The sequence below is a fragment of the Lissotriton vulgaris genome, chromosome 4_1, assembly GCF_964263255.1.
Source record: "Lissotriton vulgaris chromosome 4_1, aLisVul1.2, whole genome shotgun sequence".
In the NCBI taxonomy this organism is placed as follows: domain Eukaryota; kingdom Metazoa; phylum Chordata; class Amphibia; order Caudata; family Salamandridae; genus Lissotriton; species Lissotriton vulgaris.
Window position 1 is genome coordinate 1,701,718,895 of NC_141691.1, and position 27,202 is coordinate 1,701,746,096.

The 27,202-nt window shown below is 43.7% G+C and overlaps 1 protein-coding gene across 7 annotated transcripts in view; it reads right to left on the reverse strand.

The window, feature by feature from the left end:
* The window catches only part of C4_1H8orf88 (chromosome 4_1 C8orf88 homolog), a 736,309-nt gene that overhangs the window by 300,063 nt on the left and 409,044 nt on the right, over window positions 1–27,202 (reverse strand). For 5 of the 7 annotated variants that reach the window (XM_086967013.1, XM_086967010.1, XM_086967012.1 and 2 more), the window contains exon 6: window positions 2,535–2,621. The exons of the other annotated variants lie outside the window; for them this stretch is intronic. In XM_086967013.1, the coding sequence (XP_086823139.1) occupies window positions 2,535–2,621 (87 nt within the window). The remainder of the gene's footprint in view (window positions 1–2,534; window positions 2,622–27,202) is intronic. 7 annotated transcript variants of the gene reach the window in all.

The following is a 27,202-nucleotide window of genomic DNA, read 5'->3' on the forward strand; positions in this document are numbered from 1 at the left end:
AAGATGCGCCTTTTTGCTGGGTTGATCGTACTCCCAACATACCTCTTGGAGCACGGGCAGACAAGACAATATATCACAAATTCCGAATTGCAGTTCAGGAATTTGTTGATAGTTCTTGTAGGTCGGGGGTCATTAGGTCTACCTTCATATTTGATCTTTTTCTGACTGTATTTGCATGCTTTACAGTGCATGCAGGGGTAGAAACCCTGGATAGGTTTGGATCTGGATTGTTTAGGGTGGTCCCTGTAGTGACTCCTTGTAAGATGGTCGCCTTAGGATTGACAACGCCTATATGTAATTGCTGGTCTAGGTGGTATTCTGTTCTTCAGGACACTATCTGTTTTCAGAATATGCCAATTGTTGTTGATCTGGACCAGTTCCTTCGATCTCATATTATAGGTCGTGATCATTCTTGTCACGGGTTTTGGCTCCACTGTCTTTCTCAGGTTTTTGTCCACCAGGAGATTTTTTCTATTCGTGAGTTCCACTTTTTTAGAGGCCTCTGAAAGTGATGTTCTCGAATAGCCTCGCTCTAGAAATCTAGAGACTGCTCCTTTTTGTGCCTGTAGGAAACCACTGTGTGCTGAGCAATTTCGTTTCAGGCGCAAAAGTTCACCGTAAGGAATGTTTTTTATCATGGATCTGGGATGGTGACTGGCAGCGTGCAAAACGGCATTTCCTGCCGTCGGCTTGCGGTAGAGCTTGGTTTGAATGATACCTCCTGCCGCAAACACCTCAAGATCGAGATAGTGGACTGATTTCTCACTTATCACACTGGTGAATCTCAAATTGAGACTGTTGTTGTGGTAACTGGCTTCATGTTAAGGAGAAGTGGGTGCCAATAGGAGATTTCATATACCTGGAGATTGTCCAGTTTCATCACTCAAGGTAGGTTTGTTTGTACCTGCACTACGCACCATTTAATTAAAGGTAATAATGGGCATATTATCATTTGTTTTAGGCCACACTATATACTGACTAGGTGGCCAACCATACATGTGCTTCTTTTTTTATCAGCCACCTTAGGTTAACAGAGAGTTCCTCTCTTCTTTATTTTAATCAACAATCGTGGTATACACGTGAGAGAAGGTACACTAACTTGGAGGAGCCAGATCCCCTAAAAAAAAAGTATCACCACTTTTGGTGGGTAAGCCTCTATAGCTGCGTGACAGCATTTTGGTGTTAATATTCGAAAGATATGATTGCAAATGGTTGTGTGACTGTGGCAGTGTTTTGTTAATCACCAAGGGTTGTGTGAACCAAAGCTATATATATATATATATATATATATATATATATATATATATATATATATATATATATATATATATATAAAAAATTGGACACGAAAGATGCGGCACAACACAGTTCCAGTTCAGTTTCAAAGGTGATTTATTGCTCCAAACTCAGACCAACGCGTTTCAGTCTAGAGACAGGCTTTGTTCACGGTAAGTGAGCATACTACTATGTCTACTATTTATCCCACCTGGCTATTAGGGTGCATTGTGGGAGAGGTAGTTCATGAAAAATAAAAAAAGATTGTTTTACATGATAATGACATTAGCAATTTCAGCACTTAATTCTTAACATTAGGTACTAAGGCATTGTGTTATTAGTATGTACACTGTTATAATTGTAGTCACAGTTTTAACTAATTTCTAAAAGTCAGTGTCCAAAAAATATGTATATGTTGTTTTCAATAGTGGTATAGTACCCTATGTTACCACTGTTCCATCGTATGTTCATAGCACATATATATATATATATACATATATATATATACACATATATATATATATATATATATATATTTTTATTTTTATTTTTTTATTTTATATATCTATATAGTTTACGTATAATAAATTTGTATTGTGTCTATATAATATGAAATTTATGAATATTTAAATTGATGTAATTAATATGTATCGAAACGATGAATTCTGAAACTTGGTTTTATATAATGTTTTCATATTAGATGAAGTGTTGGTTGGATCAGCTAATTTCACTGACGCGCGTCGCTACTTAAAAGCACCCACTCGAATTGGTTTTGATTGGAAAAACAATAACAGTACACTATAATGTGTTGATCCTGAAATGACAATTGGGTGGGTGTTTTGTGTGTTTTTATTGTTAATTTCATTCTCTCTTTTTTTAATGTTATGAGCATTATTTCATACATGTGAATAACTGATTTACTTGATAACAATTGATTTGTTGTTTTACAGTATTTTTTTATGTTTTTATATATGAGAAAGGATCCATTGAATAAAACATTTATATATTAGCTTTGGGTTTCTGTGACACTCGTTGGTGATACTTGTTTGTATGTGTATGGATGTGATGTGAATCAATGATGGTATGTTTCCAATAAGCCAAAGTGAATTTGATTCTGACTTATTGTTAAATCTAACACCCTCTACCCCCTGCAACAAGCCATTCGCGTTGTAACGACAAGCTGGGTAATGGCATGCGATGTAAGGGTTGTTTCCAGATCCATACCATGAGCTAGGAAGTTAAAGATCCTTTCCCCTTACCATTCGAGTTTTCTGAATGAGTGTTCTCGCCAGACCATATATTGGCAGTAACCAGGGTATTGGTTTGTGATGTTGTAACTGTTAAATCTGTAAATTTTGAAAAAGCATTCTACAGTTAAACACGAAAATTTAAAAAACATGAAGCAGTAAAAAGCAGGAAAGATGAGCAACACTTTAAAAAGATTGTAATCGGCACAGCACTTTAACAATTTCAATTACAAAATAAATAACAAACAAGCATTTACAATGCAATGGTCTCGGCATTATTAAAGGTAGAGCTATTGGCATTGCTCATGACATTTTTTTCCATTTTTAAAAAAAAACAAATAAATGGTATTGTCATTTACAATGGCAATAGGTGAGCATTAGAGAGTGTCCGGGAATACTCTCTACTACTGTCTAATGCTCACCTACTGCCATTGTAAATGACAATACCATTTATTTATGTTTTAAAAGAAAATGAAAAAAAATGTCATGAGCAATGCCAATAGCTTTACCTTTAATAATGCCGAGACCATTGCATTGTAAATGGTTGTTTATATATGTCATGTCAGGATCATTATTCTTATGATTGCCAAATCAAAAGATCAATATCTTGAAAAATGTTAAATCAATAACAAATAATGCTGTTTGTTGAACATGATAAACAACGATGTGATGTCCAGAAGTGACATGCAGGCCAAATATACATGTTTCTCAGGGCAATGTTAGAACTATGAAGTGAATAAACTGCTGAAATGTGAGCCAAAGATCTCCAAAATTGTGAAAAAAAGAAAAAAAATTGAGAAATGAGAAAAAACAAAAAACAAAAAACAAGAATAGGTGACCATGTTGAAGTCAAGTCAAAAAAATTATTTATTTCGGCTTTGCTGCCATAAAAGAAACAATACATATACATTACAGTTAAAAGAACTTAAAGTCAATACAGCATGGAACTTGAAACCATTAGCTAAGATAATTTATATCTTAATAAAAACAATCAATACACAAGCAGCAGTAAAAATCAGTGATGTACCCCCCACTGATTAGTTAAATATCGACCGATACTATCTCTAAGATATACCCCAATTACAGTTGAAGGCCCAATTGTTTCCTTTTGAAAAAGACAGAATGCAAGAATCTACTAACACTAAATATTATTGGTTGAGATGTGTTAGTTATAAGGATTCTCAGGGCCTGTGAACATGATCTTATACCTAGCAGTAGGCAAATTGGTTTAATCCATCTTTTCCTGGCCTGTGCATACACAGGGCAAAAAAAGAGGATATGTTGCTCATTTTCTATCAGGTGATCATTGCACAAGGAACATATTTCATCTATCACCATAGGTGAAGATTTTGTGCCCCTATCCCAGCGTGCCAAAGTAGACTTTATCAAGAGATTTCCATATTTAAACTTTAGAAATAAAGTTTTGGCAAGAGGGGGCTCCATTTCGTCCATAAATGATTCAAATAATGGAACATCCTTAAAAGCAAGAAATTTTGTTACTAGGGTCCCACCAGTTAGAGCGCTTGTAATCATGTTAACAATAAAGGTCCAGAAGGCCCTTTTTAAAATTAGTTTTGAGTTGGATGGAAGCTGATCCGGGTTCTCCCAAAAATGTTTCAGACCTATTTTAAAAAAACATGTTTTAACATGTATTAACCACGGGATAGCTTTTGAACTGTCAAGCTTCATAACTTCTATTAGCCCATCCCTATAATCTCGCAATTCAGGTATCCGCCATAGTCTGACCCACAGCAGCAATGGGCGTAATAAGGTATGGTGGTCAGTCCTTTTAATGTTTAGGTCAAATTGGAGGGGCACTAAAGGAGTACCTCTCGGGACCCTTACCAAGCTTCTCATAAAATTGTTGTCCAGGACGCTGAAGGCGCCCCTAGATCCAGGGCCCCAAATTTCTGCACCGTATAGCACTGCTGGTTGAACTTTGAATTTAAAAAGTTCAATCGCCGGGGACACGGCTTTGCTAGTGCTCAGGCTTTGTTCCCTTAGAATAGGTCTTGCATTCTGAGAAAATGTGAGCTTACTTTTTTCCATTTGGGGTTTCCAAGTAAAATTGGAGTCTAGTGTCACCCCTAAATATGAAAAATGAGGCACCGATTCCAATTTGACTCCTTTTAACATTAGGCAGCCTTTATCTAATTTGGTTGGGTTTAGGGTCATACATTTTGTCTTTTTCCCATTGATCTCCAGACCCTTCATACTACAATAATCACTAAAGGAGTTCAGTAGTGCCTGGAGACCTCTTTTAGTTTGTGAAATCAAAATGGTGTCGTCAGCAAATAATAGGGAAGTGACTTTTGCACCATTCAGTTTAGGGGAATCGTTTTTACATCCCTCTAAATGTGAGGGAATATCGTTCACGAAAATAGAAAAGAGCGTTGGAGCCAGTACGCAGCCTTGGCGAACCACGCTCGATGGGAATTTTTGGGGTCAATTCACCATTTGGGCCCCATGGAATTCTCGCGAAATTACCCTCATGTAGCTCTTTAATCTGAACTAGTAAATTATTGGGCAACCCTGCTGTACTCAACATTTTCCATAAAAGATTTCGAGGAACTAAATCAAATGCTGCCCTTAAATCAACAAAGGCAACATATAAGTGACCCCTTTTTATCTTTACATATTTCCAATAAAGGCAGCAGAGTCTAAAAATCTGGTCTATTGTGCTAACTTTGGCTCTGAATCCAGCTTGATATCTAGTTAGAATTGAGTTATCCTCCAGCCAATCATTAACACGAAATAAAATATGCTGTGCAAAAATTTTCTGGTCTGCTAAACTTATTGGTCGGTAATTGGAGGGATCCATCCTGTCTCCTTTTTTAAAAATTAAAACAATTTCGGCTCCCTTCCAACTTTCTGGAAAGTCCAGGGAATGGGATAACTTATTGCACAGATAATTAATGTATGGTACCCATACTTTTAAGTCGTGCTTGTATAAGTCACCCGGAATCTTATCTAGACCTGGGGCTTTTCCAGATTTTATTTGGCTTATTGCCAACTCAGTTTCACCCAAAGTAAAATCCAGGTATTCATTTGGAAGTTCATAGCTTGGGGAATTCAGGTCTATGCGTGGGTCATCGTATTTTTTATAAAGGTTAGAAAAGTGGTTAATCCAGGTTTGTTCGTCCAAATAGACGTCCTTAGCCACTCTCCCTACATGATTTCCATTAGCTACTAGCCTCCAGAATGCCACGTTATCACGTGATTTGGCGGCTAGCAGCATATCAGCCCACTTTTCTTCTTCCCAAGCTACTTTTGAAGCCTTTTGTATCAACTTATAATTGTTCCTAGCGGTTTTAATATCTGTTGGTGCCTTGGATTTAATTGCTACTAGGAGTGCCCTTTTGGACTCTCTGCAGGTTCTGTCATACCAGGGTTTGCCGTGAGAAGTCAACAGTGTCTCAACTTTCTCATGTGGTTAAAGTAGGAACATATCTACTTGTACAGTTTACACGTTAATGAACATATCGACAAATCCTGCAAACACTTGTGCTTACAGCATAAACAACATACATCAGGTATTCTCCATATTTGATACTTGTTTTAGGGGTGGAGCAAACCGATGTTGTCCGTGTTGTAGTTCCAAATTATACAGCTGAAGAGAAAAGAAAAATACATTTGTTTCATGTGTTATTTGACACACAACTAAAACGGTGTGTAATGATTTCGCCCTGTTTGTGCCTTGGAGGGAAACGGTGAATATGGCCTTTTTGGGTTGCTTGTGCCTATCCTATCACTGATGACAATAATGAAAGGCTTAGATCTTAAGTGCAGATTTCTTACTGCTGTAATTGCGTTGTTTTTGTGGCAAGCATGAGTTTTCTTTTCCAATCCCTGGGAGTTTCGCACAATTCATCTCTGTAAAGGGGTTTCTTTTCCCACTGCACCAACTGTCACTCAGGATTTAGACAAAGGTGTCTGCGCAGTCCCCTCATCAGGTCCTGTGTGTACTCAATACATGCCCCAATAGCCTATTCCTGAAGTTATTGCCCCTGATGGCTACTTGGAAAAACTGGGAACAAGGCCATTTTCATACATTGTAGTCAGCTATTGCTTGCTACCACTTGCAGCCAACAGATCTCAAATATGTTATAGGCCTGAAAGACGACTTCGAAAAGATACAGTCATGCAATTTCGACATAGCAAACCGGTTATTAATTTTGACCAAATAAACAACCATTCAATTCTATGCTCAGTTAAGCCGCACATACATGTAAGAAAAGATTACACCACCCCCAGCATTCCCCAGTCTCTATTTTGTGAGAATCCCACCTCCTGGAGGCCGCATAGCCATCTAATTGTAAAGGTAGACATGATACAGTCCTGCAAAGGGCTACTATTGGCCGAAAATATATCAACAAACACATATAGACCACTGTCAACAACACGTGAACACGAGTACACACATTGTTTGTAAACAAACCCACATGTGTGGTCCAAAAAACAGCCACACCAGCACACTAGCACAGATACATCAGCACACAGGTGCTGACACACATATGTTCGAACAACTGTTCGTGGTCGCGTCAGTCAACAATAATCATATTGGCAAGCACAAATACGCTCTACCACCTCTTCGCCCACACTTCGAATACCGGAGGCACCATTATCATTCGAAAGGACGACCACAGACACGCATACACCTCACCTATTTGCCAAATACATAAATACCGACTTTTAATATGTATAGTCCTATGATTTTGATACAGTTAGTGGTATTGAAATGTGATCAACCACATAAGATTGTCAACAATTCACTGTGCTCAGCTAAGTGCGAGTGCGTGCCCCACCACACAGATCGTATCACACCCACTGTTTCCCAAGCCTCTCTACTGCCCACAATGCGAGGCATTGTGCCCGGGCAACCATCTTTGGACCTTTGGGATAAGTGCACCACCTTTCCTAAAACACTGGTGGGAAACACTTCCGGGTCTATAATTAACTGTATAGCAGGCAGGGAATGAGCCTGTCTTAAAGCGCGTAACACGAATATCAGATCAAACCCTACAGGATACGTCTGTCTCCTATATCAAAGTAATAAAAGCTGACAAAGTTTGGAGCAATGAATAGCAAACAAAAGCACATGTAATGGGCAGAAACGGCAGTTCTTCAAGGCCACTGTCCTTCAAATCAACCTAAAAGGAACTTTTTGTGAGAGTGCGCCTTCGTGGGACTGCTTCATAATGTGTTCGTTATCACCCTCTTTTTCTTTTTATTTCTTAAACGAGGTGGAACTCCATCCTGGAAAGGTTTGCTATAAGACAAGGAGACTTTTTAATCATCGTATTTACATTTCAGTCGCCCGCAGGAAGCGGAGCTCTTTGAAGAAGTGCCTGTTGTGCGTTGGGCAGTGGTAAAATGAAGTTCAATAGGCATGCAGTTTCTCCCACCGTGGGTGGAACAGTTACTGGCTCCACACCATCTGCCTCATCGCGCCCTGGAAATCACCGACAGGCTTTGATGCGGAAGCCGAAGATGTGTGAGAGTTGCAAAGCCTTGGTCTGGCCTCATGCGCCCACGGAGACCCGTGCACACAACCGCGTCTTGCACAAGGCACAGTGCAATGGCTAGTTGAGAGTCAGAAAACTATCCTCTTGCAAAGCCACTGACTGAACCTACGATACTAAAACTGCCAAAATACCTTCGTCCTGTCCCGACGCGGAGCTTTCGCTCACTTACCCGGCCAGGTCTTTACTTATTTCCTTCAGTATGTATACAATTGTGTCAATCAAAAACCCTGACACACTTGGTAAGAGGGAAATGTGCAAAGCAAATCTGCCGCGCCCTGAAAAAACAACAGGTTAATATGAAAGAATGCCATGCGAAAGAGAATGGGCAATAAATACAAACAAAACAATTTATGGCTTGAAATAGAACTGATAATGCACGGCACACGAGCACTTTCATCATTGTCTGACGAGCCCAGAGACAGGTGTGGCATAGGGTGCAGTAGCTGAAAAACTCCAGCCTTACTCAACCACATTTATACAGCAGCCTTTTGCAGCTGCATCCAATGCCGTGCATAGTTGCCATGAACAATAAATATGTATAACGCCCTGTCTATGGCTTCTTCTAACATGAAAGCCCAACTACACACCGAGACACGGTGTCTAAAAAGATGATGAGGCCTAAACAAAGGATGCACGCGCACCGACGCCCACACACCCAAGCACACATGTGCGAATACTTGTTCGCTGGCGACCCAAACACAACAACTCAGTTACCATCCTTAAAGACGCCCCTCGGCGTGCACACATACCCACACTTGTGCACAGGCCTACCCACTGTCGGCCAAGCTACAACCATTCAAGAACACAGGAACTACTAACACACCCTACTGACAGCCAACAACGACAGTTACCAGCAACACATGAAAGCCACAACGCCATCCTCTGCCAGCAGCGTCACGCCCTGGGACCCCCTCCCCCTCTGAACCCCTCACCCACCCCCGACAGACCAGAGGGAGGCGAGGTGCAGTACCTAGGCGGCATCTTCGCTTCTTCCTCCCCCAGCCAGCTAATCTCGACAAATCGTTTGTTTCCTTAATTGCCCTCTCAGGGCAAAAGTGAAGAAAAAACGGGAGAATAACAATTTTACTGAACAGGGGAGGCAACTTTTAAAACAACCAGGAACCTTCGGCTCTCACAAGGGCAGCATGCAAATGAGCAATGACGCGACACGCCGGCGCTCCAGACCTTGCGCCCCCAAACAATCTCCTCCGACTTTGTGAGATAGCTCGCTATGAAAGTGGCATCTCATATGGACTGGTGTTTCAAAACTGAATGAGATAATTCACCACCCCAAAAAGTCCCCATATATCGTCCACATCGGCCAATGACAATGTCAATTTGGGGGCACACACGCTTGTACAACATCGTGACATTTTTTCATTGCATTTTGTTTTTGAAGGTCACCATGATTTCCCGATTTCTCCCTTTTGTCTTCTTTTTTAATCACTTATGATAGTATTTGTACTTTATACATTGGTATTTTATCTAATGATTCACATGGAACCGCGGTCTCTACAGAATCGTGTGTACATCCTTTGCATACATATGTTAACCCTTGCATGAATCGAAATGGCCTGGCCCTCTTCGACATGCAATGCAACACATATTCAATGCCAGCACTGCAAGCATCCTTCTGGTTCAGCCGCAGTAAATCCTCGCAGAGGGGCACCACTGCCTGGCAGCGGAAGCCATCCTTCAATGCGCCACAAACAGTAACCTCCGAGCATCATTACTGGTGCCGCGGGAATCCATTTAATTACAATTTGTAATGATGCAGATGTTCCCAAGTGCCGCGCTGCCAGCCCTGGACTTGATTGGCCTTTGGTTCAGAATAAACACGGCCTCCCCAGTTTGTCCCCGGTGGAGCCGGCTCCAAACCATTTCGATACACAGCGGCCCTTTCAGAGCCGCCGAAAAGGGGAGTTCCGGAACGAAAATTACGTCGTCACCAGAAACAAGGGCAAGATAAACAACATTGGTGCATTTCTGAAACGCAACCGAACAAAAATTTCACTCCCTATAAGAACAAAGAGAAACGTATGCTCGGCTGCAATCCTTTTCATTGTTTCAAAAAGTAAAGATTAATACATGCGAACTGCAGACATGGATGTATTTGTTAACTTGCTGATTCAAACCCACCAGGACTGCCGCAGTTGTTCGTCATCATTCCACGACTGATAACGTTGGTATATTTTTAGTTTGCAGTTACACATCACATGTCTAGCCCAAGAAACAATCCAGTCTCTGCTGAGCGCCACGTGATTGGCAGATACGATTTTGTTAGACGGACTGCTGTGGATACCAAAGGGTTAGCCTGCCTGCCATAGTACTATTTATAACAGTAATTCTGTCATATGCAGAATTCAGAAAGTATCTATTTCTAAGGAAACACAAACCGGGCACTTGTAGCGTCTAACTGGTCTGTGCATGCCATAGCGCCTCGTGAATACAGGGGTGAGGTCAACCGTGCGCTGCAGGGCTTTCAGGGGCTGTGGAGACGCGGAAGGGAAACAGGGAAATTGAAATTATAAGAACTATGATGCAATACAAATATGTGAAATAGAATGCAGTAGAGATGTGTAGTTCCTCAAGTGATGTACACGATTCTTGACTCTGTTTCTGCACCGCCATCCTGGCCTCCACCTCAGCCCTTAAGTGCCGCGCTGGGTTCCTGCCTTGCCAGTTTCAAGCATACACGGACAGGCGTCTTTATAAATGGAGTACGCATTGGTGTATTAAAAGAAGCAGGCAGGCGTCCACCACTCGTACGTAAAATGAACACGGCCCTCCTAATATTTTAGAAAGGGCTCTCCTTTTCACAGGATGGGCAGGGAATGCCCAAACTCACCGCACCCTTCAGACTCCGCTCCTACCACACACTTTCCTTCAGAACATCAACAGTCCCCCAATTGGCTAATGATAGATAGCTCGTGATAGCGGAAAACAACAAGATATAGTGCAGAGATAGCCTGTAATGAGCTGTGGCGATCCGGGTACAGCAGGAGGGTGGCGGGATACAAAAACACGGACAGCGGGAGGGGGGCGGGATACTATGGGAACAAAGACACGGACAGCGGGAGGGGGCGGAAAAAAGACGACGAGGAAAGAGCAGCCTAATTACACGGAGGCAAACTCCGTCTTTTTTTTCGGATTTGGGGGCGTGTTCGGTGGGCGTGGCTAAAAAGTGGAAAGAAGAACACCGAACACACCTCCAAATCCGAAAAGGACGGAGCCTATTTGGATTGACGGCTCTCTCCTGCAATGGCTGGCCTCCATTTAGGAAGCCAGCCAATGGGAGAGAGCCAAAATTAGAGGCAGGATAAAGAGCCCCTCTAAGAAACAAAAGATCTCGCTACTTCCGGTTCTAACGAACCGGATAGTACCTCGACCTAAAAAGTATGATGCATAACGTGTGTAGTTTCACTTCTGTGTCTTCCCGTTCAATTACGACCATTTGTGAATTTAACTACTACCAGCCTAGGTAAATACTATAATTTGTTATACCTAAAATTTCCAACTGCAAGACCATCACTTTGCAATAACCAAATATTTAGCATGGCTCACTGTTATAGTGCTTTTACAAGCAATCGGTCTGTGAATGGATTGACAAATATGGTTATTATTCCTCTACCAATGCCATGAATTAGCATAAATTACAGGGAACTAAATTCAGACACGAGCTAAGTAATTTGCAGTGGTAAATATGGTCACTGGCACTTACGTTTAAAGATTTCTGTGTGCTTTAAAGACGGGAATGTCGTGATATGTATCTTGTAAAAGTATTGTGCATAGTTTGTCTCCTTGCTGCAATCGAGACCAGCGCAGAAACTGCCTGTGCCGGCTATTTGAAGGCTAAGTGTAGTATTTACATAGGTCTCAACATCTCATTTGCGGCATCATTTTTATTGCATAAAAGTAGTGGGACTAGATACATTTGTTGCTTCTGTGTTTTGAGACTTTATTCTTATATGTTTAAAAAATGTTTTAACAGTAGTATGAACCTCATCAAAATGAGCAGGTTTGAGTGAAGATGCCTGGCGATAGCAGGTGAAACACATGAAGAAACTTTCCTGACTAACAGTATGTTCGTACGACCCAAATCTGGCGCCCATATATTTTGTAAAGTAGGGAGTTGGTACAAAAAAACCCCCCGTAAATTAGCATGCAAATAAGGCGATACTATTCAAAATTACTGGAAGCCTGGCAATCATCGCTGAGGGTAGAGTACATCCTGTCCCACTGGAGGCATGTGCTTGCCTTTGTTACAAGTACTGACTCAACTTCTTTTCAAGGAACTCATATTCTGTAGGACACTAAAAAGAGAAAAGCCAGTGCAGGGCAAGTAAACAACGTTTTTCTGGCCAACTGGTGTCAGTCTGATAAAACAGAACCAGGAGGATAGACCGATGCAGATGATGGGGTACTATCTACCAGGGCTAAGGTCTACTGCATCAATAGCCATCATAATAATATTGTGCGGATCAATCAAACTTTCTTTTAGGACTGCTTTAAAATCTTCCTCGTCTCTGGTTTAAAAAAAAAAAACATGCTCACGGAACATCTAGAAAGAACTGTAACAGAAGGATAAGAAAAGCGCGGGAGCAACGCAATCTTTCCTGCAAACCAAATCCATCGGTATACTGTCCGTCAAGCAGAATGGGAGGAAGTTTCATTTTTCACTTTAGCCGTACAAACACAATCTCGAGGCAGGATGGTTTTAAGATAGAGCAAGAATCAAGTTATTCTTTTTTTTTTGCCTCGTTTTGTTTGGCTTCACTCGGGCTGGGAAAGGAACCTCAGTATGGTTTCAAAAGAAAGCTCAATAATCAATGTATATTGCTTGCCACATCACTAGAGGTTGAAATATCGTCTCCTGTCAAAATAACCGAGCCTGGAGAATGTGTGTCTCGATCTGATTTTGGCCAGATACTTATAGGGATTCCTCTACAATCCGACACATTTGCTTGGATATCTGAATATTGTATGGAGAGTCCTCACTTGCAGGACAGAAATGTCCCCAATGATTGTGGAAAGTCACGTCTGGAATGTACTGGTTCAGAAATGTTTATGGGGCTTTCTACTATACAGGTACTGATTCGTAATCAAGCAGTGTCCTTCTAAAATAAGTCAAAGGTTGTGATTCCTTTACCTTTAGAAAATGAAAGGAGCTTTTGCTTTCGAATATGGTCTATAGATGTAGCACTTCAGGTTAACTCGACACTTCGGATAAAACCTTGATGGCCAAAGAAGCCTATATATTGAGAGGGGCATCTTGAGAGTCAAGATTCTGTCTCCCGATGCCTAAGTTCTTAAAGTCATACAGGAGAAGTGCTGGCAATGAAGGTTCCTTAACTCCAAGGAACCTTTCAGAAATGAGAGGCCTAAGTAGGTAAGAAAAAAACTACTTTTATCATATTCTCTTTTGAAGAGACATTTTTATGAAACTCATAAATAGACAGAAATCCGATGATGAAGAACTGTTTTTCAACATGTTTTTTTGGAGGGTTATAATTATATCCTGGAAGTCATGAAAAACGGAGGAAGTAAAACTCTTAGAGCCTTATTAGGAGATTGGCGGTGAGGGAGCAGGACCTCCCTGCTCCAGCACCGCCAAACCCATGTTTGAACTGCCCACCAGATTTGGAGTTTACTTATGTCAGGCAAGAGATTCTTTGGCATTTCCACAGCAGTGCATATGAAATAGGCCCCGCAATGGGAACGTCAAATTCAGTACCTGCACATGCAGGTACTAGGGTGCATGCACAAAGTGGGTCAAAACATGTGCTCCCTTGCATGCACCCCATGGCGCAGAGGCAATGCTTAATTTAAGCCGGCGGTTTCTGGTGCTCGGCACCAGCACTTAATTGACAGCACCAACGCTTCTGATAGCTTACCACAAAGTGGCGCTGTCTTGCTAATTTAGAGATGGCCACAACAGGAATACGCTTTAAAACCGACTATTACTTGTGCAAGCTGCAGTGGCCTCCTGACGAGTGTAGGAGAGTAGGGTCTGCAATCCTATGATCACCCAGATTTTTTGCTTTTGTTTCACTGGTTTACGACTTTCTCTGGCTGTGGGTCTGCTAATCAGACCCACAGCCTAGCTGTTCTCTCACTAAATTACAACATGTACCTTAGGTGCATTTACCAATTGGTACTGGACCACCTTATCAGACCCTGTAACTCAGGGCATAGGTGTACCCAGGACCTACCAGGGGCTGCAGCATGTATTATGCCACCTCTGGCTGGCCATCTAAATCTGACACAACTGGCTGCACGACAGCTGGGGCAAGGTGGTGTAATCACCCTTTGCTTTAGAGATAGTATACCTATATCTAACCCTAAAATGGACACACGGATTCCTATCAGTCACTCCTATGGCAGGCCTTGACAATCCTGAAGGCAGAGTGCTTGGAATCGTGTGAGATGGTGCTCTGGCATGAGCTGAGCCCGTTTGCAGCTTGCGGAACCAAGTCCTAATAGCTGTTCCATGATAACGCATACCATATACTCTTAAGTGCATTATAATCCTCGCGGTTAAATGCTATCTTTGGTATCGCTTTATCAAAACATGTCGAGTAAGGTGTCATACGAATTGGAATACTAACCCCTCGCCAATTCTGGCGACGGGGTTAGCATTCCACCCTTCTAGAGGGACACGACATGTATGTAACTGTGAACCCCGGTTAAAGTTAACTCAAGCCTCAGCATCACAAAATGGATGCTGCCACCACAGACACAAGTCTGACCCCCTGCAGCTGGGAGTCCTTCCAGCGAGGGGAGCTTGGACAAAGGGTTTCCTGTCAGGGGCGGTGCTAGCACCATCCCAGACAGGGTTTTGTGTATCCTGGGTAGGCAGGGCTTTACAGGAAGGTGACTGCAAGTGGCACCCCGGTGCTCACTACGCATCTGCCGGCTAGAACCAGTTCCAGGGGCACACCAGCCCCTGGCCTGGGGAAAGTCCGGCATGGGAGAGGGGTGTAACCACCCCCCTTCCTGGTCCCACCCCTAGGGCAGGACCTAGTCGCGTACCCACCCCTTTCTTTAGGATAAAGGCAGGAGCGGGGACCCTTCCAAATTAGATCTTTGAATCAAGAAACTACTTTCTACGAAGGGAACTCTCGACTTCTTCTCATGATTTCTCCCTTGTGGCTAAGGAGTAGTCACCCTGCACCCGCAGGCACCATCTAAGAACACTGCGGTTTGCTGCACGTCCTTCCTCCGGAATCCGACTGACCAGCTCGACGAGCCCCGGCTTCCCTGGCACCTCTGACCTCTACCTACCTCTACAGCTAAGCTGAGAACCGTAGGTGCGACGAGACCTCGAGGGACCGGCCATCATCAGAACTGCACGACTTCTATCCAGCACGACCGCCGAGGGATCCTCTGGTGAGTGCTTTGGGGTCCGAGAAGCCCCGACCATGAGCAGCTCCAGCACCGAAGACCAGCCCCCCAGCATCCACGAGATCTGCGTGGGCCCCTTCTGCTTTTTGGCTGCTCACCGCGTTGTCTGGCTACTAGCCCGCTGGCTTGTGGCCTTCCCGACGACGACGAACGACATCACCACTGCCAGTCTGGTTGCTCCAGACTGGCCCTTGCTCCCTTCCAAAAGAGGAGCACCCTGGACCCTCCTGGTCCACTCCAGACGCCATTTTAGGTCCACCGCGTGGGCTTGAATTTGCCAAGACTTGTTGCCCCAGTCCTGGGTCCAGCGACGTCGACAGCATCAACCATCGTGGGACAGCTCGCACCTCCATCCTGGTGGCCGACAACGCCTCCTGGTCCGTGAGACTGCAGAGCCCAGCGTCACCCACTCACCTGGTCGAGGTGACTCCATCCGGTGCCATCCTGGTGCCCATCTGATCACTGGCTAGTGATTCAGGACTTGGTCCCCTCTGCTTACAGGATGGTTTTAAGATAGAGCAAGAATCAAGTTATTCTTTTTTTTGCCTTGTTTTGTTTGGCTTCACTCGGGCTGGGAAAGGAACCTCAGTATGGTTTCAAAAGAAAGCTCAATAATCAATGTATATTGCTTGCCACATCACTAGAGGTTGAAATATCGTCTCCTGTCAAAATAACCGAGCCTGGAGAATGTGTGTCTCGATCTGATTTTGGCCAGATACTTATAGGGATTCCTCTACAATCCGACATATTTGCTTGGATATCTGAATATTGTAGGGAGAGTCCTCACTTGCAGGACAGAAATGTCCCCAATGATTGTGGAAAGTCACGTCTGGAATGTACTGGTTCAGAAATGTTTATGGGGCTTTCTACTATACAGGTACTGATTCGTAATCAAGCAGTGTCCTTCTAAAATAAGTCAAAGGTTGTGATTCCTTTACCTTTAGAAAATGAAAGGAGCTTTTGCTTTCGAATATGGTCTATAGATGTAGCACTTCAGGTTAACTCGACACTTCGGATAAAACCTTGATGGCCAAAGAAGCCTATATATTGAGAGGGTCGTCTTGAGAGTCAAGATTCTGTCTCCCGATGCCTAAGTTCTTAAAGTATACAGGAGAAGTGCTAGCAATGAAGGTTCCTTAACTCCAAGGAACCTTTCAGAAATGAGAGGCCTAAGTAGGTAAGAAAAAAACTACTTTTATCATATTCTCTTTTGAAGAGACATTTTTATGAAACTCATAAATAGACAGAAATCTGATGATGAAGAACACTGTTTTTCAACAGGTTTTTTTAGAGGGTTATAATTATACCCTGGAAGTCATGAAAAACGGAGGAAGTAAAACTCTTAGGGCCTTATTATGAGATTGGCGGTGAGGGAGCAGGACCTCCCTGCTCCAGCACCGCCAAACCCATGTTTGAACTGCCCACCAGATTTGGAGTTTTCTTATGTCAGACAAGAGATTCTTTGGCGTTTCCACAGCAGTGCATATGAAATAGGCCCCGCAATGGGAACGTCAAATTCAATACCTGCACATGCAGGTACTAGGGTGCATGCACAAAGTGGGTCAAAACATGTGCTCCCTTGCATGCACCCCATGGCGCAGAGGCAATGCTTAATTTAAGCCAGCGGTTTCTGGTGCTCGGCACCAGCACTTAATTGACAGCACCAACGCTTCGGACAGCTTACCACAAAGTGGCGCTGTCTTGCTAATTTAGAGATGGCCACAACAGGAATACGCTTTAAAACCGACTATTACTTGTGCAAGCTGCAGTGGCCTCCTGACGAGAGCCCTGGCACTTGTTATTTTCTTTACAAATTAAGCACTGTGCAGAGATGCACAAGGGGACTCTGTGGGGCCTCCTTTGTTTTCTCACGGCCACCTGAAAAGTGTGGCGGTTAGGCAACTCTTAATATGTTTGGGGGGCCACAGCGGCCTCGCCAAGCATATTGCGGTCTCAAGACCAGCCTGCCTCTGCCAGGGATCTCTGCTTTCTAGCAGTTGCTGTGGTCCCAGGGTGGCCTGAGCGTCCTGGTCATTATAGGGAGGTTAGAAGACCGCCTTTGTAAGTCTGGTGGTCCGTGGACTACCTGACTCTTAATAATCCCCTTATATTTGAAAGAAGTCATGCTAATAGGCTTTGGTTCCTCCACAGGCTCCCTCCTGCCAACAGATTGTCAAAGGACTAATACATCCAAGGTATCCCATGAAAGTCTCAATGTTAGAATTCTTGTTGAATGATATACAAATTGAGCTAAAGCTGTACCAATGTGTTTTATACTGGAGTTCACCATCTTGATCCCATGGCCATGAGTGGGTTCTGCTTGGATTTAAAGGTTCTGTACTCCAGTGGGAGCACATCGGTCCAGAAAAGAATAGTAGATCTTGTGTGCACAGTTTTCTTCAACTGACAGAATCGCTGATATGCAAAGATTGGAGTACGACTGGGACAAGGGTAGGAAGGACAATTGAATATCAGGGTGTGTAGACCGGGTTAAGTGTTTGTATTAGAAAAAAATAAAAGGGGCAGTTTAGGGTTATGGCAGGTAGGCATACTGGTAAAGGTAAGGTTTAGTATTAGGGTAAGAATTCGGGCTAAAAGTTAGTGGAAGAGGGCAAGGGAAAAGTTTTAATTACGTGATGGTGAGGAGGATAATGGTAAAATACATATCAGATCTAGGCAGGCAAGGGTAGTCTGGTATGGTTAAAGACGGAGAGGTAGTCTCTGGGAAGGTTGGGGTATATTCAATACTTAAATTGACTAGTTGTTCAATATACGGATAGGCCAAACCACAAAGAAGCTGGTTTATTTTTTTACTCCATATCAGTAACACATACACCATGAGCTTGAAGTACAAAGGATTATGCTGTGGTCAGGTGAAGCAAGTGCCTAATATCAATGAATGAAGATGGGGAGGCCAATTTGGTCTTTCCCCCTACTCGGAAAGAAATGAAGCTTCAAGAAGTCTGAATACTAAAACAGTTGTGCTACCTGCAAGCCACAATAAACAGCTTCTCGCCAGCATATGGATGAAAGTAAAGAAGACCGATCTTCCCACATGAGCAAGAATGCATTTCTTAGGGAGCAGGTATCTACCATATCTTAACCTGAAAGTAATGGTACTTTTATTTGGAAGCAAATAGATCTATCATGATATGACTCCACGACTGACAGGACAGCAACACGCTGAAATGGTGCACCCACGCACTTTTCACCTCTTCTTTAAGGGATGTGGGTGTTAAGCAGACCCCTCGCTGAGGGCTCATGGTTTTTTCTCCTTCCATTTACACAAGTTCAGTAATGTTCTTTGTACCTTGGGTCATGGTTGTTGATGACAAGTTGCCGTTGGTGTCCTTCATTGTCCTTGCGGCTACCTGTTTTTTTTTTTTTTAAAAAAGCACTTTATGGACCATTAATTCAACTTAGGTCTTGAGTGGGTAGCACAAGGTCTAAGACCTCTGCTGTCCTCCGTATTACTGTCTATTAGTGGTTTGGAAGAAGCGGGACACGCAGCTCCGCTCTTCGTCGTCATGGCACATTTATGAAGTCCTGATACAACAAAGTAACCGGCTCAGCGCCCCGCTTTAGTTAGCAAGTCACACAGCCCTCTGACTTCAGGCTCAATTATTGAAGTCTTGATCTAGCAAATGCTGGCCCTGAAGTTTCTATAGGACTATCGGCTCAGCGTCTCCTGCAAATTAACTGGACACGCAGCACCTTCGCCCTCTGTCACATTAATTGAATTCCTGACTCCGCTTCTTCTGCTCTGACCAGCTGCAACACTCTGCGCTGTTCAGACATCGCCAGATCATGTGGCCCCCTCGCACGGATCTCCCTACGTTGTTCACTCAGTCCCTTGATAGGGCTCTATGTAAGCTGACACTACGTGGATTCAGCTGCTGCCCAGTGGCATTTTCTCTTCAATTTTGGAACCCTTCCGGCTCTGCCCAGCCTTAAATTCAGCGTGCTCACTATTTTTATGACCTGAAGATGATCGAGGAACTGAGATCGAAACGCCGTTGACCCCCTACAACAAGAACTCCTTACACTCTGTATAAAATTATTGAGGAGTTCTCATAGATGTTGTCAATGCGATATTTATGGTTTTTATTGTTTAAATTATCCTTATAAAATAAATAACATACATTATTTTGACTCATTTGACCCTGTGCATATTACTTATCGCTCCCTGAGATATTAATTATCAATCACAACTGTGGCTCCTTGTCCCCTTCACGGAGACTACTTACCCTGGACCCTCTTGGGCCATTCTCGAACCATGGTATTCTAAAATATTTATCCACCCCAGGTTTATATATCGGGGTCGCCTTGTTTCTTTACTACACTCTGTATTACTGTGGCAAAAAAAGTATCTCCACCGTGTCCAATGCAGCGTTAGGTAATGGCAATCCAATACTAGGCAAGGTATCCAACCCACTAGCATCTCTTAGGCTAGCCAAAATAGCACCCTGAGAACAAAAAGGTTGAAGGTAAAGTCCCCTTCACGGAGACTACTTACCCTGGACCCTCTTGGGCCATTCTCGAACCATGGTATTCTAAAATATTTATCCACCCCAGGTTTATATATCGGGGTCGCCTTGTTTCTTTACTACACTCCGTATTACTGTGGCAAAAAAAGTATCTCCACAGTGTCCAATGCAGCGTTAGGTAATGGCAATCCAATACTAGGCAAGGTATCCAACCCACTAGCATCTCTTAGGCTAGCCAAAATAGCACCCTGAGAACAAAAAGGTTGATATTCTTTATCAATGAAGAAATACTCCCCACCTGTATCTAGGTATGACTGGGCATTAGCTCTAGGCTTACGTGGAGGAACACATCCAACACACAAGTGGCTCTTATACTGGAATAGAGGACGTCCGTAACTGCATTATTAACGGTGCCAGTGGCACCAGACAAGGCAACATCGATGTTGAACGTGGCGCTGTAGATGTAGCTAAATGTCGTCAGTATAGATTAATTACTTACCTGTAATCCTAGGTCTCTTCCAGGGGTATCCTCATCAAAGTCATAAGCACTAGAATATTCTAGCACATGTGCGGGACCCCGGAGACAGAATCATATATGTGACCCACATATATGTGTGTATATATATATATATATATATATATATATATATATATATATATATATATATATATATATATATATATAGGCTTGTTTGTGCGAACTGGTTGCTGTGGCCCGAGGGGACTCAGGGATGCGGCGGTGGACTTCACCTAATTCTGAGGCAACCTATCCCGCCCTCCGGAGTGTTCACACGGACCCACTGTCTATTGTCAAATCGCTACCTACCCAGCTCGCCGCTACAGTGCCTGATGTGGGGGTTGGAGTTCCTTCATTTGCCACAAACTTCATCAGGTGTGCTGATTGCATCAAGGGGAGGGGCACACTGTGTGTGAGCCAGTATTTCACAGGGAGGAGCACAATATTGCATAATTCACTACAGCGCAGGGCGCTGATGAAGGCAGACTGAGCCGAAATGCATTTGCCGCGCTGTACATCTGGTGAATAAAACTTGGTGCAACTCTTAAAATCCCCTCTGACCTCCGATTTCTCTTTCTTTTTCTGAAGAAATGTTTGGCGATATAGATATATATATATATATATATATATATATATATATATTCAACAAATTGCCCTGTTGCATTCTGAGAGCACACAACAGAGTTTCTGCTCTCCAGTATATATTTCCATCTTGCCTTCATGCTCTGCATTTTATCAATGTGCTGACGCGTTTCAGGGCCACCTGGCCCCTTCTTCATGGGCTACACAAACAACACTGGATGAGCACACTAATTAGTATATCCGGTTTATTAAATGCAAATCCCTCAGTGGGCGTTCCCTATTTACAAGCCTCCTGATGCTTCATGGGATTTGAAGTCCTTAGTGCGCTAAAATTCATGTACTTTAAGTAAGTTCCAATGTTCATTTGTAATTCATGCAGGTCTTTAATTATATACCTTTAGTAGGCTGCTTTCACAGTTCTGGCAGGATGATTAAAATGGAAACGCTGTGCCTCGAAGTTCCACAATAGTTGTGCTCTTCAGCCTCTGCCTGCAGGAAGTTTTGTTCTGCCTCTAACAGGTGGTGGTGCCTCTCAGCAGTGTGGAAAAACAAATTCAACAAATTGCCCTGTAGCATTCTGAGAGCACACAACAGCGTTTCTGCTCTCCAGCATATATTTCCATCTTGCCTTCATGCTCTGCATTTTATCAATGTGCCGACGTGTTTCAGGGCCACCTGGCCCCTTCTTCATGGGCTGCACAAACAACACTGGATGAGCACACTAATTAGTATATCCGGTTTATTAAATGCAAATCCCTCAGTAGGGGTTCCCTATTTACAAGCCTCCTGATGTTTCATGGGATTTGAAGTCCTTAGTGCACTAAAATTCATGTACTTTTAGTAAGTTCCAATGTTCATTTGTAATACCTGCATGTCTTCAATTAAATACCTTTAGTAGGCTGCTTTCACAGTTCTGGCAGGATGATTAAAATGGAAACGCTGTGCCACGAAGTTCCACAATAGTTTTGATCTTCAGTGTATATATATATATATATATATATATATATATATATATATAATTAAAAAGCAAATGCCGCCTTACACACACTGGGGCCGAATAATGCTGTAAGGACTCTCCATTATATCATAAAGAATACATTAGAAACAGGGAAAAACAACAGCAGAGCATGTTTAAAAACTGTTTTAATGCTTAGTACTTAGCACAAACTCTCAGATAGGACTGAAAGCATTGACAGCTCCCAGGCTGCATTGCAGAAAACATAGCCTAAAAAGGCTGAAAAGCTAACTCATAGCAACATAGAAATAAACGGGCACTGTGCCTTTAAGCAGTCATGACCTCAGCTTCCCATCATGCCTCAGGGGTGACAGTTAGGTTAGTTGTTCTCTGCAGTGACTCAAAAGCCATAGCACAAAGAGTTGACATTATCTTTAAAAATACAATGATCCTTTGCCCAGGGAGGCGGGAGGGTTGCTTATTACTTTGATGAGGATACCCCAGGAAGAGAACTAGGATTACAGGTAAGTAACTAATCCTTCTCTTCCAGGGGATCCTCGTCATAAGCACTAGAATAGAATAGCGAGCCTCACCTCATCGTCCTCCTGCGGGCAAAGGAAAAAGAACGGCAAATTAAACAACCAGCTCAGATAAATAAACTTGTACAGACATCTTACTATCCAAATAGATTCCTCAAGGAAGCCTGGCCTACTTGATTATCAGCTCTGGAATCAGATTCTAGACAATAATGCCTTGTGAAAGTGTGAACCAATCTCCAGGTTGCTGCTTTGCAAATCTCTGCCATTGGAACATCATGTGAGAAAGCTATTGTAGCCACCTTTCCCCAAGCGGAGTGTGCTTTAGCAGACAACAAAAGGGGTTTATTTGCCAACTGGTAGGGCAAATTTATACAGGACACTATCCATCTTGAAATGGATCTCTTGGAGGCTGGAACGCCTGTTCTCATGGCACTATAATTCAAAAACAATGGAACCGATTTTCTTATGTCCTTCGTCCCCTCCAAATAGAACTTAAGCACCCTTTTAAGGTCTAAGTTGTAGAGAGACCTCTTCGCAGGAGTTGCAGGATTGGGAAAAATGGATGGTAGGGAGAGTGACTGGTTAATATGAAAATCAGATACAACCTTTGGCAAAAAACCAGGGTGAGCCCTTAACAATACCCTGTTGTGGTGAAACACAGTATATGGCTCTTTAGCACACAGCGCTTGGATCTCACTTACTCTGCCCGCTGATGTTATTGCCACCAGGAAAGCGGTCTTCCATGTCAGGAGCTGCAACGTGGCTTTATGAATGGGCTCAAAAGGAGGACCCATCAATCTAGACAGCACCAGATTCAATTCCCAAGGAGGAGGAGGAGTTCGAACCGGGGATACACTTTCCTCAACCCCTGTAGGAAATCCTTAACCACCTGCAATTGGAACAAGCATTTGCAATGCAATAGGTCTCACATTTACGCAAGTTTGAGCTATTGACATTGCAAATAACAATGGCTTTTATTTTTGTTTTTGTTTTAAAAAACATAAATAAAAGGCATTGTCATTTACAATGTCAATAGCTTACACTTGTGTAACTGCGATACTTATTGCATTGCAAATGCTTGTGGTAGCATGCATTGGAAACCCTAACTCTTTAAGGGCGTAAACTTTAGGCAAGCATATAGGCACAAATTGTGTATCTTTACCAAGCTCCCAGAGCGCTTTAATTCGATCCCCAACTCCGCCCCAAATCTCAGGCCCAAACCTATTAGATTGACCAGTTACAGCCATAGCCACACATTCCAGCCTGCGCTTGGTGAGGCTCTAGAGGACGCAGTATAGAAAGAGACTACTTACAGCTCCAGCCATAAGTTACCTGGCTGTCTTCCATGAAGCCACAGCAATACAGACTGAATGCCTGGTGGACCTCTACTTGTGGAGTATGCATGTTGGACTCTGCATGAGAACATTGACAAGAGTCACTGTTTGAGCCACAGAAAGCCCCACAAGAGATTGCGGCACCTCTGCCAGAACGTGATCCTACATTGTCTCGGACCACAGAAAACAAGGCAGCCCTCGATTCCATGTTCCTCTTCGGTACACAATACCACTCAGCCGGGGCTCACAGAGTGCATTACATGCCAGGTCGCAGTCAAGATAGCAGGTCAACATTTATGTTTTTAGGAGGGTCATGGCAAACAGCGCACCACCAAAATTATGAAACAGAAAACATCAGTTATAGAAGAAAAGATTTTTCCTAATGCAATAACAGAATTTGCAATGAAATACTGGGCATCTGTGCAGATAAAAAAAAGGATGTCAAACTCTATCCAAATCCACATATACCGTAAACAAACACATACACCGTAACAATTAATTCCCAGTGCAGATGCAATACTATATTGATCATAGTTTACTGCTGTAATCAACCAGTATCTGATTCATGTGTGATGATTTATATGTAAAAGCCAATTACAACCACCAAAGGCCACGGGGGCTGACCATTTGTCCCTCTGTTGGTAAAGATTCTGTAAACCAGATAAAGCGGTTTCTAGCTAGTACTAAACGAGAGAAGCGGTCGCCTCCAGATTACATCATGAACTGGGCTCCCTCGGCCACTGAACAGCGGCTCACCTTCGGCGTCGCTAGGCAGCCAGCAGCAGAGCTGCAAGGTTTCCACCAGCACCCCCGACCCATGCCCAGGTGCCCTCTGCCTGCCTCTGCCCTGTGTACTCACGGTGCTTCGGGCACTGCTGACTGATCCGGTTTGCAGTGAAGGTCCAAACAGCCAACAGAGGGTCATGTGATGGGAAAGTGCTCGCCCAGCAGTGTTTAAATAGCTGTCTAGTACTGGCGCTGCCACCTCTGCTGTCACCATGCACCGTGCACTTTATGCAAGCGGCACAGAGGGCGAGACAAGAAAACAATGACCTGAAAAACCGGCCCTGCTGCTGCTGGCTCAGGGTGATACCACTACAATACAGTCTGCATCCCGCACGCCCACTCGCATCACCAGCCTTACAACAAGCGGAACATTGTAGTCCAAAAGCAACACACCCAGACTCCTCTTAAATAGAGACACTCTTCATGGCCGCTCTCAGTAGGCACGATTATCGCAGTAAAGTAACAAGCATTGGCCGTGCAGCAGTAAAGCCGCGCGGCACTGAAAGTGGCAGAAAAAAGAGGGGGCATGGGCGATTTCCTTTCGGGAGAGTGGCGGGAGGTGGCATGGGTGATTTCCTTTTGGGAGCGTGCGACCATATGGCGCTGCACGCTCCCGAAAGGAAATCGCCAAGATGTGCACGCGGTGCAGCATTGCAGGCAATGCAACACATGCACGTCTTTGCCCCCAAAGCTGTGGCGATGGCTACAGGTCTCTCTCCTATGCAACCAAAGGAAGGTTGGTTGGGGGATTTTCTGTACGCCATAATGGCTGACAAGTGAACCCTGATCGAGGAATATTTTAAACCCGCTTTGGCTAAATAAAGGAGGTAAGGAAGAGTGACTTTGTAGGATCAAAATGATTATGAACACACCATAGGTAGAACCTCTTCCACTTAAAAGCGTACGACTTTCAGGATGAGCATGCAGTCCTGCGGTAGTTTCAAGTGTCCATATTGCTGGACCTCAGGAGCCATGTTGCCAAGTTCAGTGAAGGAAGGCTGGAATGGGATGGGATGGGATAGGATGGAATGGAGAATCCTCCTGTCCATTTTGGTCAGCAGGTCTGCTCTGTAAGGCAGTCTCTTGTGGGGTAGTACCAACAACTGCAGCAGGTCCGGTTCCACCACTGACGCGGCCAGTCTGGAGCTATCGGAATCATCTTCATGTGGATCTGATGAGCTTGGACACCACCTTCGGGATCAGAGGTGGAGGATAAAAGGTGTATGCAAATGTCTCTGACCAATCCATCAAAAGTTCATTCCCCATTGTCCCTGCACGGTGGAATCTGGATGGGAAGGCATGGCATTTTTTGTTTTGAACGTCTGCAAAGAAATCTATTGACGGATGACCCCATCTGCCACCACCTTGTCGTGTAGCACCCAGTCTGGCTGATCTTCTACGTGCCGACTGAGCGTGTCTGCTCCCACTTTTTGCTCCCCAGGAAGCTGCACTGCCACAATGGAGAGGTTCCAAGCCAGAAGACAGTGCCATATCACTTGAGCCTCCAGGGATAGAGGGCAGGAGGGCAAGAGAGCGTACCACCCGGTTTGTTTAGATAATACATGGAGGTCGTGTTGTCTGTTTGGATCAGGATCGAGTTGACGTGATCGATGGCCAAAAAGCTTTACGAGCAAGATGGACTGCTCGTAGCTCCAACATGTTTATATGGTAGGACTGCTCTTTGGGGGACCACCAGACCTGCATCTGAAGGCACCCCATGTGTGCCCCCCCATCCCTGCAGAGATGCATCTGTTATCAATGACTGCACTGGAACTGGTTGATGGAAAGGGACTCCCACCAATAGGTTCTGCGGCCGAGTCCACCATATGATGGATGACTTTGCTACTTGAGAGAGCACAATTTGGTCCTCCCAGCGACCCGTTGCTTGGTGTCTTGCTGCAACGGTCTCATTCTCAGCCTGGGGTTGAGAATGAGAAATAAGCAAGAGGCCACTGATCCCAGCAAAGATGCCACTTGGCAGACTGCTGGGTGATCTGTCTGGAGCAGAGCTTTGCACTTCTGTTGCATTGAAAAAAGTCTCTCCTCCGAAGGAAACGCTCTTCCTTTGTTTGAATCCAGAGTTGAGCCCAAATAATGGATTGTCTGGGTAGCACGGTGAACCGATTTCTCCATGTTCACATGAAGCCCTAGTCTGCGGAGGAGATTCAGACAAACTTGAAAATCGTTCCTTACTTTTTGAGGAGATGGCTCTTTGAGGAGCCAATCGTCTAAGTAAGGGTAGACAAACAGAACTTTTCTGTGTAGGGCTGCCGCCACCACTGCCATGCACTTGGTAAAAACTTGTGGAGCAGATTTCAGTCTGAAGGGTAAGACTTTGAACTGATAATGCTTGCTGCCGACCACGAATCGAAGGTATTTGCGATAACGTGGAATGATAGGTATATGGAAGTACACATCTTGGAGGTCCACCGAACACATCCAATCTCCTACTTGTAGATGTGGACATATTTGATGAAGGGCCAACATGCAAAACTTTTCCTTCACAATTACTTTGTTTAGCAAGCTAAGGTCCAGGATAGGTCTGAATGTG